The 13,646-nt window shown below is 43.4% G+C and overlaps 1 protein-coding gene across 1 annotated transcript in view; it reads left to right on the top strand.

The window, feature by feature from the left end:
* Positions 1–13,401, top strand: part of LOC148040364 (uncharacterized) — a 35,907-nt gene extending 22,506 nt beyond the window's left edge. Inside the window, exons 2-3 of the mRNA XM_087698830.1 lie at positions 12,049–12,182; positions 12,398–13,401. Of these exons, the coding sequence (XP_087554956.1) occupies positions 12,049–12,182; positions 12,398–13,233 (970 nt within the window). The 3' untranslated portion in view covers positions 13,234–13,401. The remainder of the gene's footprint in view (positions 1–12,048; positions 12,183–12,397) is intronic.
* Positions 13,402–13,646: the final 245 nt, after the last annotated feature.

Below are 13,646 nucleotides of genomic sequence, written 5' to 3'. Positions count from 1 at the left end.
CATTCTTCACCACCCCACCACTCTTCAGTCATTCCTCACCCGTCTTTCTTGTCATTAAAAAAATTCCCTTCTCTCATGAACCCCTTCCATTGCCTTTACACCCCTTCAGGAGGACGTTGCGGTTCGTGGCTCATGGCTACCTTCGCCCTTCCTCTTTTGCTTCAAGCGCCTTGTTCCAGCGTGAGGCCTTGCGTTTGGAGCATTTTCCACTTGGCATCAACATCATGTGCTTGGCGTTGGCACCCTTCTCCTTTAGGCTCTACCTTCACTTGTGTTTTTATAGCCTGGCTGCTCCTCCATCACTTGGTGTCACTCGTCTGTCATCACAGAGGTTGTTGGAACCTGCGTTTTTGCATCTTGGCTTCTCCTCCATCACTTGTCGTCGTTCGTTTGTCATAGAGGTTGCTGGGACCTATGTTTTTGCAGCCCGGTTCATCCACCATCATCTGGCGTCATCATTATTCACTTGGCGTCAACATCTGGGCTACTCTCCTTGCGTTTGATAGCTTCGACACTGTGGGATTTGTGTTTTGCTGCCCAAGTCACTCCCTAACATTAGAGGATTGCAGTTCGCTCCCTTGATAGCTAGTGATCATCTTCCACATCTCCGATGGCATCAGAGGATTGCGGTCTACTCCCTCGATAACTGTCTTTCGCCTTCTAGTGACTACTTCGATAGCCCACTGCCCGGAGGATTGCATTTCACTCCCTTCATTGTGCAGATTCCCACAGGTGCTGCCGCTTGATTTAGACAGGACAGTTTAGTTATCTTCTAAGGTTTGGCTCCATTGTATTAGCCTTTCTTCCCATAGCATGATTTAGTGTATCATCACCGTGTTCTTCTTGTTTCTGAGTTTCTCTTCTCTCTCAGTGTTTGTCATACACACTTTGTGTTACTCCTCGCAAACTACCCTACTGTCTCTCTGCATTGTTGCTTATTTTGACATGATATCAAAGCATACTTCCTTTTGACACCTTGTGGATAAGTATTTCTACTAGGCTTTTGACCTTGGAAGCCAAGGTGCCCTCTACCTCACAAGATAAGTGTCCTTGCACAATCTTACCACCCTCTTGTCTCCATACATACTCTCCATTTTGTCTCCCTCCATCCTCTTCTTGCTCAATTTGTTTGGTCCACCTACTACCACGCAAGCCCTTTGCCCCTCCCTCTTCATCAAGCATGACCAATTTAAAGTTTGAATTGCAATGAAACGATAGGGTTTATAGTGGAGAGAGCAAAGTGTACAACAAACACTAGCAATGATTGAACTTTCAACTTGGAGACATAGAGAATAGAAGAGTGATGAATGAATGAAATGAGGATACAATGTTCAGGCTAATCAAGGTGGGTGCAATTGTGGAAGGAGTGTGCATGGTGGAGGGAGTGAAACATACCCCTCCAAGTAGGGGGATGTCGAGGAAGACACTGTTTGAATGTGGACATCAGTGGAGGGAGTAAAAAGAAGTCCTCTGTAGATAGCTGATGGTGGTGTAGAAGTGATCTTTAGGGGCAGCAACAGCAAAATACATATATTTGCTGATGGGAAAGGCCCCTGAAAGACCTCTAGAAAGGTGGAGTCTGCACCAGAATGTATGGGATTGGCTGCAACAACCGCAGCTGCAGCGGTAGCTCCTTGAATGTGATGATGCAGCTCCAAATGAAGGGTGGCTGGGTGCAAGAGGTAGGCGACAGCATGGGCTGATTGGATGATAGTTCTAGATGGTGAAATCCTGCAAAAAGTAGGTACCGCAGGTCTTAGATATGGGTGGCAGCTCTAGCTGCCAGGAGCAGCTCCAATAGGACAACATATACCAAGTGCCACAAGAGGAGGATTAAACAATCTGGGATGCCCACAACATGCCCTTTATAGGGGATTCTTGGGCATTTATCCTATTGTGCATAACATAAATAAAGCTTGTTAAGGAGCGAAATTAGGCATTAATGTTCTCAGAGTGCAGTGAATGCAGGAGTGTGATCGGACTGAAAGAAAATCAACATGAGGGAAGAGGGGGAGAGAAAAGAGACAATAGAACACAGAAATCTGCAGTAGATGAATGCTGAAACGAAGAAGGTAGATGTGTCTATAAATAGGCATGAATAAAAGCAATAAAATAATCAGGTTGGCCAGCAAAAAACTAGCCGATTGCTGCACAAGTACAATTGCTGAATAAAATAATGCTAAAAATGCTGCACAAGAAATGCAACCTGCCACATGGCACCCTATGTGGCTTGTTTGTTAAAAGATGACACACCTACGAGACAGTAGGGTTTGTAGGGAGGAACATAGAGTGAACTTGGCAAACATGGAGAAGAGAAGGGAAGAGAGAAGAAACTCTGATGAATGGAATGATGAAGACCCGAATCATGGAGTGAATGTGATACAAAGGGACAAGAGTGCCGTAGCACAAGGAAGATGATGAAGATAGCTACGAACCACGAATTGCAATGTCCTCTTGAAGGGGTGTGAGGGTAGTGGAGAGGTTGGAGAGAAGAGGTGACGGACTGAATGAATCAACCGTAAGGAATGAATGAGTGGCCTATAAATAGGCGCAATTAGTCTAAGATGGCGCCCCTTTTTGGAGTTGCAAACCTTAAACACAAAATGTAGAAAGGCAAAAACGTTAACTGCGGGTGAAGAGTTTCTCAACACTCCCTCTCAGGCCCAAAAAGGGGAACAAGAGAAGTGAGGTGGAGATGCAATGCTACATGCTGAAGAATGCTCATGCAGTAGGTGCCCCTTGGACAGTGTCCCTCGTGGGGAAATTGTTCACTTGCCCAAGCGCTCTAGTACAAAGATGATGAAAACATGCAATGCATAGGAGGAATGTCGGACTTTGTGTGGTGTCGAGAACCACAAGGATATACTCGTACTCAATCTCAGGAGTTAGCTCCATGCTGACCAAGGGACAAAGAAGATCCACCCTGTAGTCTGAGAATACTACCTGAAAGGAGACCTTTGAAGATAGTCAAGAGACTGGATGATTCGTAGAACCTGAAACTCAATCTCGGGAGAGAAGCCACTAGCTTTGTGACTCCATGTTGGAAGGAATACGAAGGCCTGTCACCCAGTCATTGTTGAAGATCCAAGGGCCCCGATCTAAGTAGGTCCTCTAGGTCATGGGTACGAGTAGAGAAAATGATTGCTCAAAGGAGAGCCACTCCTCGAAAGTGAAAGGTGGCGGTGTGCGAAGAACTTCATGGCACATAGGGTTCCTCTTTGAATCGGAAGGAGTAGAAGTAGGAGCCCCCTTTGGAGCCAAAGAAGAACTGGAAGCCCCCTTTGAGGGCGAACTAAGAAAATTTCCCTTTGAATCCTAGTTTGAGAGAGAGAGGGAATCCAACCACTCATGGGTCACGGACTGTGAAACATCTGATGAAAGAAGGAAGTGTTGCCGGTCGTGACTCGTGCTGAAGAAGGTTTCTGGTGCTCGGAAGAAGTCGGAAAGCACCCAGAAGTGGCCTCTCGAACCTGAGTGGAAGAGGGTGGGGAAGAAGGAGGCTTAGGATGAGCCAAGGGCGGGGAACAGTTGCGGGCTCTCAGGAGAGTGGATTGTGGAGGAGACGTGGGTTGTGGAAGCTACTGTACGTGAAAGTAGGTGGGGGAAACCTTTGCGCAGTGGGGTGGTCTCCAAGAGAGCTTATTGCCTCGTAAGGTCTTAGAGCCTCTGTGTGCTCGAAAGAACTTAGTGCGCATCGGGTGCGGCTTATTGCCTTGAGCATAATACTCTGATAGTCGATGTAGAACGATCTCTGTGGCCCAGAAAGGAGAGGTGGCACAAGGAGTACATGGTAGAAGATGCATATACTCTGGAGGGGTGGGGAGCAAAGGTTGATGTCAATAGTCTTTGGTGGGATGACCGTTCGTGTTGCAATAGTAGCGCCTAGAAGGACAATCTGTCAATGGAGAGGCCATGGTACCGGGGTGGCAAACTAGATAAGGGAGGGTGGGAGGGAGAAAAAAGATATCTCCCAATGCGCAGTAGAAATGATAGAGAAATCAAATGTTGATGCCGAACTTGCCACCGGTCTTTGTCTTCTCTGATGAGGAGGATCTTTGTGGGCAAACACAACCAAGGAAGACTGGATCCGATGTAGACAACAATGCAGGAGAGAGAAAGACTAAAAACACAGGTGAGGAGAGAGAAAGACTGCAAACGTAGACAGGGAATAGCCACTAGTTAGGCGTTGATGCAGCGGAAGAAGGGAAGCGGATGTTGAATCCACCACTAGTCTTTGCCTTCATTGGAGTGGAGGATCTTCGCTACTGTTTGAGTAGATCTGGCTCTGATATCATGTCAGAAGATGATGTACCGGTGAGACAGAATGGTTTGCAGGGAAGAACCTGGAGTGAACTCGGCAAACATGGAGAAGAGAAGGGGAGAGAGAAGAAACTCTGATGAATGGAATGATGAAGGCCTGAATCATGGAGTGAATGTGATACAAGGGAACAAGGGTGCCGTAGCACAAGGAAGATGATGAAGACAGCCATGAACCACAAACCACAATGTCCTGTTGAAGGGGTGTGAGGGTAGTGGAGAGGTTGGAGAGAAGAGGTGACGGATTGAATGAATCAGCCGTAAGGAATGAATGAGAGAGTGGCCTATAAATAGGCACCATGAGTCTAGGATGACACCTCTTTTTGGGGCTGCAAACCCTAAACGCAAAATGGAGAAACAAAAAAATGCAAAATGCGGGTGAAGGGTTTCTCAACATAGCCTATCCAATTGCTAGGAAATGCTGGTAATGGTCTATAGATTGTATAGAACTATTCGACTTGATAAACAGGAAATGCGTAAGTGTGCCCGAGAGCGCTAATTGTACAACGGTAATTTGCCAATGCTTGTCCAAGGAATGAATAAATCTCTAACACCCCCTTTGAGATCCTAGATGGGGCATAAGGCTTATGGATTTGGAGTGTTGTTGAAGAAAGGTCTAAGGAGTAGCCTTTGTAAACAAATCTGCCAAGTTATCCTCCGTCTTGCAGTAAACCACATCAATGGTCTCATCTAAGATCTTCTCCCGAATGAAATGGTATTGTATCTCAATGTGCTTTGACTTAGCATGGACTATGGGATTCTGTGCCAAAGCAATGCAACTCTCATTGTTGTAGTGTAGTGTAATAGGACCAATATGAGGACAATTAAGCTCTCCTAACAATCGTTGAAGCCACAGTCTCACATGTGGTAGAAGATGCCACTCCGTACTTCGCCTTTGAAGATTATAGAGTAACATTGGGTTGCTTCTCGCTACTCTAAGAGATGGCACCTGCACCCAAAGTGAAGCAATATCTCGTTGTTGGCCTCTTATGATCAACATCTTCAGCCCAATCTGAATCCATCCAGCCCTATAGAACTAAGGCAAAATCTCTTATAATGTGCTGGATAATAAACACCTAGGTCAAGGGTTTCCCTTAGGAACCACAAAATCCTCAAAGCAACTTGCCAATGAATGAACTTGGATTCACTCATGAACCTTGCTAGCAAACCTGTAGGAAAACACAAATCAATTCGAGTGTTAAGTATGTATATTGATGACCCAATCAATTGCCTATAGTGGGTACCATTTGCCGTTGGCGAATTTGAATGGGCCATAACCTTCCACTTCAAATTCATGGGAGTAAAAAGAGCCTTACACCCTCCACTTCAAGTGTAATCAAAAGCTCTTGCACATACGGTTGTGAGATGAAAATCCTCTCAGAAATAGCTAAATTTGATGACTAGAAAGAAGTGAAGGCTCCTATCCATCATCCCGAACATTTCGTGTAGTGCCTCCTTTGTCTGCTTGACCTTCTAGGCATGATCATCCACATAAAGGACGAACCATGCGTGCCCTCTAGTTGAGGTGTGGACATACAATTGGGGATTGGAAGAGGAATGCCGATATCCTAACTTCCCTTGGAGGAATGAGTCTATCTTTTTGTTCCAAGCATGTGGAGCCTGTTTGAGGCCGTAAAGTGTCTTCTTCAACATGTATACCTTGTCATTTGATGAGAAGAAGCCAAGCAATAAATAGACAATAGAGCCCCCTCATGAAGAACAATTATGTGGCAAGGGTGTCATTGACAAGGATCATGATTCATCAACCTGAGTGTAGAGTGCATTGTAGTCCATCCTAGTCAATTGAGAGAGGAAGATTGAAAGATAATATGTATCTAATAGCTGAAAACGTGAAGAACGATACACAATGTGATATCTAAAGGTGCACGAAACTCGACCTTGATAGAGATGCCACTAGCTTGGTCTCCATGCTAGTAAGTATATTAAGGCATGCCTAATCTTGGATGTTGAAAGAGAGGATGCTATCCTAGTCTCCTTGTTGGATAAGATTTGAAGATGCAGCCAACAAGTCATGGTTGAAAATTCCAAGGCTCTGGCCTAGGTAGATCTTGTACAGCCTGGGTGTTGTGGGTGCTGATGTCGAAAAGGCTAGAGAAAAAGGGTAAGGCTCATTGCCATGAGCTCAAGAATGCTAGCATGTGGAGGGAGCAGAGCACAATCCTTGGAAGAATGGTTAGTGAAACACAGTTCTTTGATGAGTGATCGCAGTTTTGCTGCAACCCCCCCTAAAGTCGCCTTTGAATTCCCCCTTTGAAGGAGATTAGGAATCTAGGAACTCATAAATGAGGGTCTCCAAAGAGGGCATATCTACCAAGAGAGCAGAAGAAGGTATTTGGGATAGGGGTTGTTTTGGAGGGAGTAAAACATAGATTTTTGAGCATGTACTAAATGTGGCCTTTTAATGTTGAGGAGAAAAGGGATGAGAGGCAAGGGTATCACAAATGATCTCTTTGATGCTTGTGGTGGGATCTACATCCATGGAGTCATATGAGGGAGTGGGGATGTGTAGCTCTTGTGGCACCACAAGTGGGTGATAGCCTTTGTCTCTTAGCGGAGCAAACTGTGGAGTTGAAGGTGGTGAGCAGCCATCATCTTGTGGTGTTGGAGCAAATTGTGGAGTTGAGAGTCAGGGAAGCTATTGAAGGAAAAAATAGGTGGGAGGATTTTCCATAGTGTGTTGTGATAAGCCACAAGCTCCAAGAAGGCTTATTGCCTCGTGAGGTCTCGTGGCCTCTAGGTGCTCGAATAGGGCTTAGTGCGAGTCATGGACATCTTACTTCCTTGAGCATAGAATTGTGATTGCCAATATAGGATGATCTTTGTCACTCTTCTGTGGAATATCACACATGCAACTTATGTTCTTCATGGAGAATAAAGATCTTTAGCTTTGAGGGTATGTTTGTTCTAATGCCAGGTAAAGAAACGGTAGGAGTTCGTAGTGGAGACAGTAGAGTGTAGGATGTTGAGAAATAACAAATGACGTATGCTCTAGGAAGAGATGTCCTGAATCCCATATGCACAGTGAGGAGAGTGGAGAAGCTGAAAAGCTATAAAGACATATACTTGGTTCACTTTTCAATGAAATGCTATTTTGTACTTTGTACTTCATTTTGTGTCTCTATCATGGTCAGCTCAAGATTGTGTTTATGAGTCCAAGCTTACATCTTGGAACCTAATTCACTTGAGCAATAGTTTGTCCTCTTGTCTATGTCACCATGAGTCTTGTTATCGACTTCTGTCCTCCATAGTTAGTGCTATGCTCTAGATCCGTGTTTGGTAACATGGTATCAGAGCCCAGTTAGGCATGGCACACCTCATACTCTGTCTCTCTAGTCTTCCTTCACCTTTGGTGATCTCTAACCAACTCACATTCAGCTCATGTCTCCATTTTTAACTTCAAATCTCACCTGGACCTTGTGGCAGCCATAGTCAGATTGCACCTATCCACCTTGGAGCTTTTAGATCTCTCTCTACAGGCCATATCTTCCAGTGATTCCTTTTGGAGATATCTTCCTCTACTCAAGGTGCTTCCTTTTGGCACCTCAATCGATGACATTGCTGCTCTACAGCTTCAACATTGCAGAAATTGGAACTTGCTGCCCTGTTTGCGCCTGCATGTTGTCGTACAACTCCCGCCACTCATGCATGCCACGATCCAGCTTGTAGATATAGGACATTTGAAGCCCATTGTATGAGCTATCTCACCACTAGAGGGTTCTTCAAAAGATGCATTACAACTCCTGCTACAAGCAAAAAACCAGTCGGCTTGTTTAACCCTAACAGAAGCCATAGCCTTTTTAGCTTTAAGCTCACAAACTCACTTCATTTTCTCTCTTTTGACACTCAAACCAACCTATTGCCACTCTTATTCATTGAATTACTTGGTGTGATAAACATCAAGGAGAAGACATTTGTGGAGTGTTTGGAGGACTTAGAATATTTAATCAAATATCATCACCAGGCTCCTTTTCCATCTCACTCTTCTCACTTTATTGGAAGGTTTTGCCACTCTGATCTGAGCTCGCAGCTCAGTTTCCAGTAAGATTTTCTCTTTTCTATTTCTAGACTTTGAGCTTTCTCTAGAAACTCAAGTTGAAAGAAAAGACAAGCATCAAATAATCACCATCAAGAAGGAAGAAGAGTCAAGCTTAAAGGCCAAACATAGTATCTCTTGATACTACAAAGTATGCATTCACATTACCTTGCACTTGTGTCTCTTGACACATTGAAATACAACTCTTTTGCTGAATAATTGAAGCTTATCAACATGGCAGAACTTGAGCAAATAGCAAAGTTTAATGGAGAAGGTTTCCATTCTTGGAAGGAAAAGACCATGTATTATCTCATGAGGAAAGACAGAGGGATCTCTTTGAAAATGATGAAGGTGATGCAGATGACATGGAAAGTGTTTCAGAAAGCGGGATCCTTGTAGTAACTTCATCAAAAACCAAAGAATGGAAGAAGATGAATAACAAGGCACTAGGTATCATTGCCTCGGGACTAAGTGATGATGTGCTACATCATATCTCTGGCATTAGAGATACTAGGATCGCTTGGGAGGAACTTGACAGAATGTTTGGTACCCAAGCAAAGAACTCGAAGGTAAAATTACTTATGCAGTTTTATAAGTTGGATGTAAAAGACAATTCATCTATGACTGTACACATCAATAAGTTCAAGAGCCTTAAAACTCAGCTAGCAACTCTTCTAAAGAACATTGATGAGGATGATGCAATAGCAATGCTACTTGCCAGTGTTAATCATGAACCGTATGAGAACCTTGTTTCAACACTAAGTAATGTTCCTAGTCTCTCACTCAAAGACATTGAGCACTTATTGTTTGATGGAGAAATCAAATTTAAAAGCAAAGATGTAAAAGAGACCATCTCAAGGGAAAATCTCCTATACACCAAAGGAGCTATTGGACCCAAAGGAAGAGGTCGAGGATTTAACATCGACAACAAAGTTGGATGACATGTCATTATTGTGGTAAAACTGGCCATATTGCCAGTGAATGTTTTCACAAGAAAAGAGCATAGCAGATGCAGAATGACCATTACCAAAGTCAATTCATGAATGAAGAAGAAGAAGAAGATGCTTCCGCTACCATCAACAACTTTGACAAATTGTTCTAAGGAATTTGTTTCCATAGTGGATTTGCTTTGTAAAAACCCTTGCCAAAGATGTAAAGTCTCAAGCTTTAACTTGACTAGGTTGCCTATGAGCTAGTCTCCCGGGCCATGTTATTTGTAGGGAGGGCAAAAGCTAGCAAGTGTAGGGACTCATCATTTGAGGGGGGGTGTTGAGAAATAACAAATGATGTATGCTCTAGGAAGAGATGTCCTGAATCCCATATGCATAGTGAGGAGAGTGAAGAAGCTGAAAAGCTATAAAGACATGTACTTGGTTCACTTTTCAATGAAATGCTATTTTGTACTTTGTACTTCATTCTATGTCTTTGTCATGGTCAACTCAAGATTGTGTTAATGAGTCCAAGACTACATCTTGGAACCTAATTCACTTGAGCAATAGTTTGTCCTCTTGTCTTTGTCACCATGAGTCTTGTTATCGACTTCCGTCCTCTATAGTCAATGCTATGCTCTAGATCTGTGTTTTGTAACATAGGAAAAACACTAGGAGTGACTAAAGTTAGGAACATAGAGAATGGAAGAATGATGAATGAAATCAAATGATAATACAATGGCCTCAAGCCTCTATATCTCTTGGACCGAGCTGAGGGGCGAGCCAAGGAGTCTGTGATTATATGGAGCAGTGTCTACATGCTCAAATGGATATCACTACCGTAGAAGGCCCCACAGGAGAAGTGGGCTAGGCGCCCAAGTTATTTGTGATTGGTCATCTAGTCCAAAGCGCTTAAACATGAAACCCTAAGGCTATGACATTGTAGTGTTCACAAAAGTTCAATGTAAACTCTTAACTCAAAATAGTCTAAGATTTTTCCAATTTGTCAGCCCAAATTGAAAATATTTTCATCTCTTTTAAATCTTAGAATCAATTAACCCAAGTGAAATTATGTTTTATCCTCAACCCACAGAATTACTTCCCTCAAGGTTTTTCTTAATTGACATTTCTAGTCCTTGTCCAACAATTTTGAAAACAACTTCCTTTCGTGTAATCCAACATTAATTCATGTTGTTCCAAGTCATGGGTTTGTAGAACTAAAGGCTTATCCACACAACTAAGGTGTGGAACAAATTTTCAGATCTTGTTGGAGGTGACTTAAAAATAGCTACTATTCTAGATTCAGAATATCTGGATTTTGCTAGCTACTTGTTCATGTGCAACAAATTGGTGCCTGTCTATTTCAGAATTTTGGAGTAGATAAGATCATCATTTTATTTTGACAATTTACCGGTTGCTTATGTGACTACTTTTTGTGGATATATGTTCACAAAGAATCCATGGGCAACTTATGCAGTTGAGAATTCATCACATGTTCACCTGGGTTCTAGATACATGGCAGCCTGGGCACAAGGCAGCTAAAGGTATAGAATGATCTATGGGTGTGCTAAAGTATGGATGAGGAGCTAAACATGAAAGAAACCAAGCGAGGACAGCCACATGGTAGACAGGTGGCAGGCATTGCTTTACCAGAATAGGCATGAAGCACCTTCCAGGTGGGAACCAGGCCGGTGACTAGCCGCTGCCAAGTGCCATAGTCAAGTTGGCAGTGACCAGTTAGGCCTACCGCTTCGCCACAAGTTCGGCTTGCCAGACTATAGAGGATCATATTTTCTCCGGAGAACTGTACTTTGTTCTGCTCCAATGGGGCCCCTTGCAAAGGGCTCTCCATCATCAAGGGCAGCTTGGGTATTGTGTTGAATGCCCAAAGGTCGTAGGTGTTGGGGATGTTTTCACAAGGAATAGCTGGCTCCATCTGTGACTTTTGAGCCTTAGGTAGATTGGGTAGTAGGGAGACATGAATGGTCATGCTTGAAGATGTGGACCTCTATGCTCTCATTAAGTTGATATAAGGTAAGGGGTGGTGCTATTAGAGAGTTGCATGACATATGTGAGAATTTGACAAGATAATGCTGTCTTTTCAAGAAGGAAACCATGATGCCAGGAAATCATAAAGGGGCAAAGCTAAGGACCAACAAGGTAGGTGCCCCCGCTGTGGATATGAGAAATCACAAGCAGTAGAGGAAGATCAGGCTATGCAATTGATTGCCCATCACTGTAGACTGCATCGGGTATTCGTGGATTGGTGAAAATGCAGAAGTAGGAGCTGCTCTAGGTGGAATATAGGGGTATAAGTGGCTAATGCAGGAAACCAGGTCAAGAACGGAGTGACCACACGAAATGCAGCAGTTCTAGTGCAAAAGCCGCTGCATGGGCACTGGGGTGTCTTATCTCAGGGAAAAAAGGACTTCAGGCTCTGTCACCAGAGCAAAAATGGAGAAGACATCAGCAAATGCAGCAGTTCTACTGCAAAAATGTAGCTGAAAGTTGTCAATGTGTCAGATTTTTTGTGTGGCTCTTTTTCTCCATTTTTCATGCCAAGGACAGAGCACACTGGAATATACATTTGTTGAGTATCCACTTTTTCTCAGTTCTATTGTTTTGATTTATCAATCATGAGGCTTCTTACAAGCTATATTGATAATCTGTATTGGTTCTTTGGGTTGGGTTAACTTCTCCAAGAATGTCGGGTTAGAGTTCAGCAAGGATTTTTGGATGTTGTTACAGGTTTCATGGCTTGAGTGAATTCGATGAAGGTAAACGAAGCTGTCGAAGACGTCTGGCTGGTCACAACGAACGCCGCAGGAAGCAACAGCCTGACCCTCTAACGTTGAGTGCAAGGTTTCTGTCCCCTTTTCAAGGTAAACTCGACATCTGAATATTGTTAATCTATTTGTAGAAGATGGTAGGCATGCATCTGAAGATGATTTTTTTGCTGAGGTAAGTGCTGTGGCATGGTTAACAAAGGGGGGATTTGGCCTCTTTAAGGGTTTGTGGCAGACATACATTTATTTGGACTTTTGAGAGTGTTTTATTTTTTGCTTCGGCAGTAATGTGTAATTAATTGGACAATCAGACAGCAGGAGGATGGGACATCTATTTTCAGACAGGCCTGCCTTTCTGTCTCCAAGAATTGCTGGAGTGTCAGCTCTTTGGGATGAACAAGAAGACTTCTATACCAGTCAAAGAAAAGTTGCCTGGCCTAGGATGTTTAAATATGAGAATCAATCATCATTCGAGTACCCACATCCAGGTACAGGAGTGGAAAGGCACTTGTTTTTTCCAGGTCGAACTCAACATTCAAATGACAGGTCGTCACTACTACTCCCTCAAAGTCCAAAATGCATGGTCCCTCTCACTAATGATGTGACTGGTCAGAGAACACATCACTATTTGCAGGGATCGGTTGGCCCTATTGGTCAAAGTGTAACTTTGATGTCTTCATCAGGGGCAGGAGTGCTCTCAGGACTTGAGGCTATACCCATTGGTCAGGGTTTCAATAGAGTCTCAGACTCTGGGCGTGCTCTCTCTCTTCAGTCAACAACGCAACTTTGGTCTTCTCAGGCCCCAGTTGCAGTATCTTTGGATACAATGACAATGCATACAGGTATGGTATCAGATCAAAGTACAGACCAGATTCCATTTGCGCATCCAATAGTGCATGGGCAACAGCACCATTTGGATTGGGCAAATGAGAAGCTGCTTTCTTCACCGATTGGTACATCCTCAACATCTGAATACACTGGAGGTATCCCCCATGTGATGGGTAAAGGTCACATCGAAGCACCATTCACACATGGGCTGAATAATGTTGGGAATTATGATGGCCACCCTCTTCTTGGCACGTTTCCAGGAGATGGTTCTGGTGGTGAAGGACGTGTCACAGGCTATGAACTCAAGTACAGAGCTTGATGAAGATTTTTGCTCTCTGGCAGGGCAATTGCTGTCAGGTTTTATCAAGCAGCCATCCAAGATATGTTTTGGGTGTGTGTCAGGGACTGTCACATGTAAACTCCTTTATTTTGTGCCAAAACCTAATAAAAATGGTGCAGAATAGACCTTACATGGAAGGATTGGTAATTCAGTCTATGTTTTAACAGTGATCAGATGTTCTTTTAAACAAAGATACACCATCCCGTATTGGTGTGGTTGGAAACAGTTGATCCTTGTGTGATTTATAGCTTGGGTCTTGGATACTCAAATTCTGCTCCTTTGAAATAAAGAAAGTGTTCTGACACTTTCAAACATTGTTTGGCACTTATTTCAAAAGACAGACAGCGGGGATAGTTAAAGACTGAAAAGACCGAGTAAAATATATGCTTTAT

Source organism: Lygodium microphyllum, chromosome 2, assembly GCF_053477565.2.
Source record: "Lygodium microphyllum isolate KBCC chromosome 2, Lygodium_microphyllum_v1.1.10, whole genome shotgun sequence".
NCBI classification, from domain to species: domain Eukaryota; kingdom Viridiplantae; phylum Streptophyta; class Polypodiopsida; order Schizaeales; family Lygodiaceae; genus Lygodium; species Lygodium microphyllum.
This window is presented reverse-complemented; position numbering and strand designations above follow the sequence as displayed.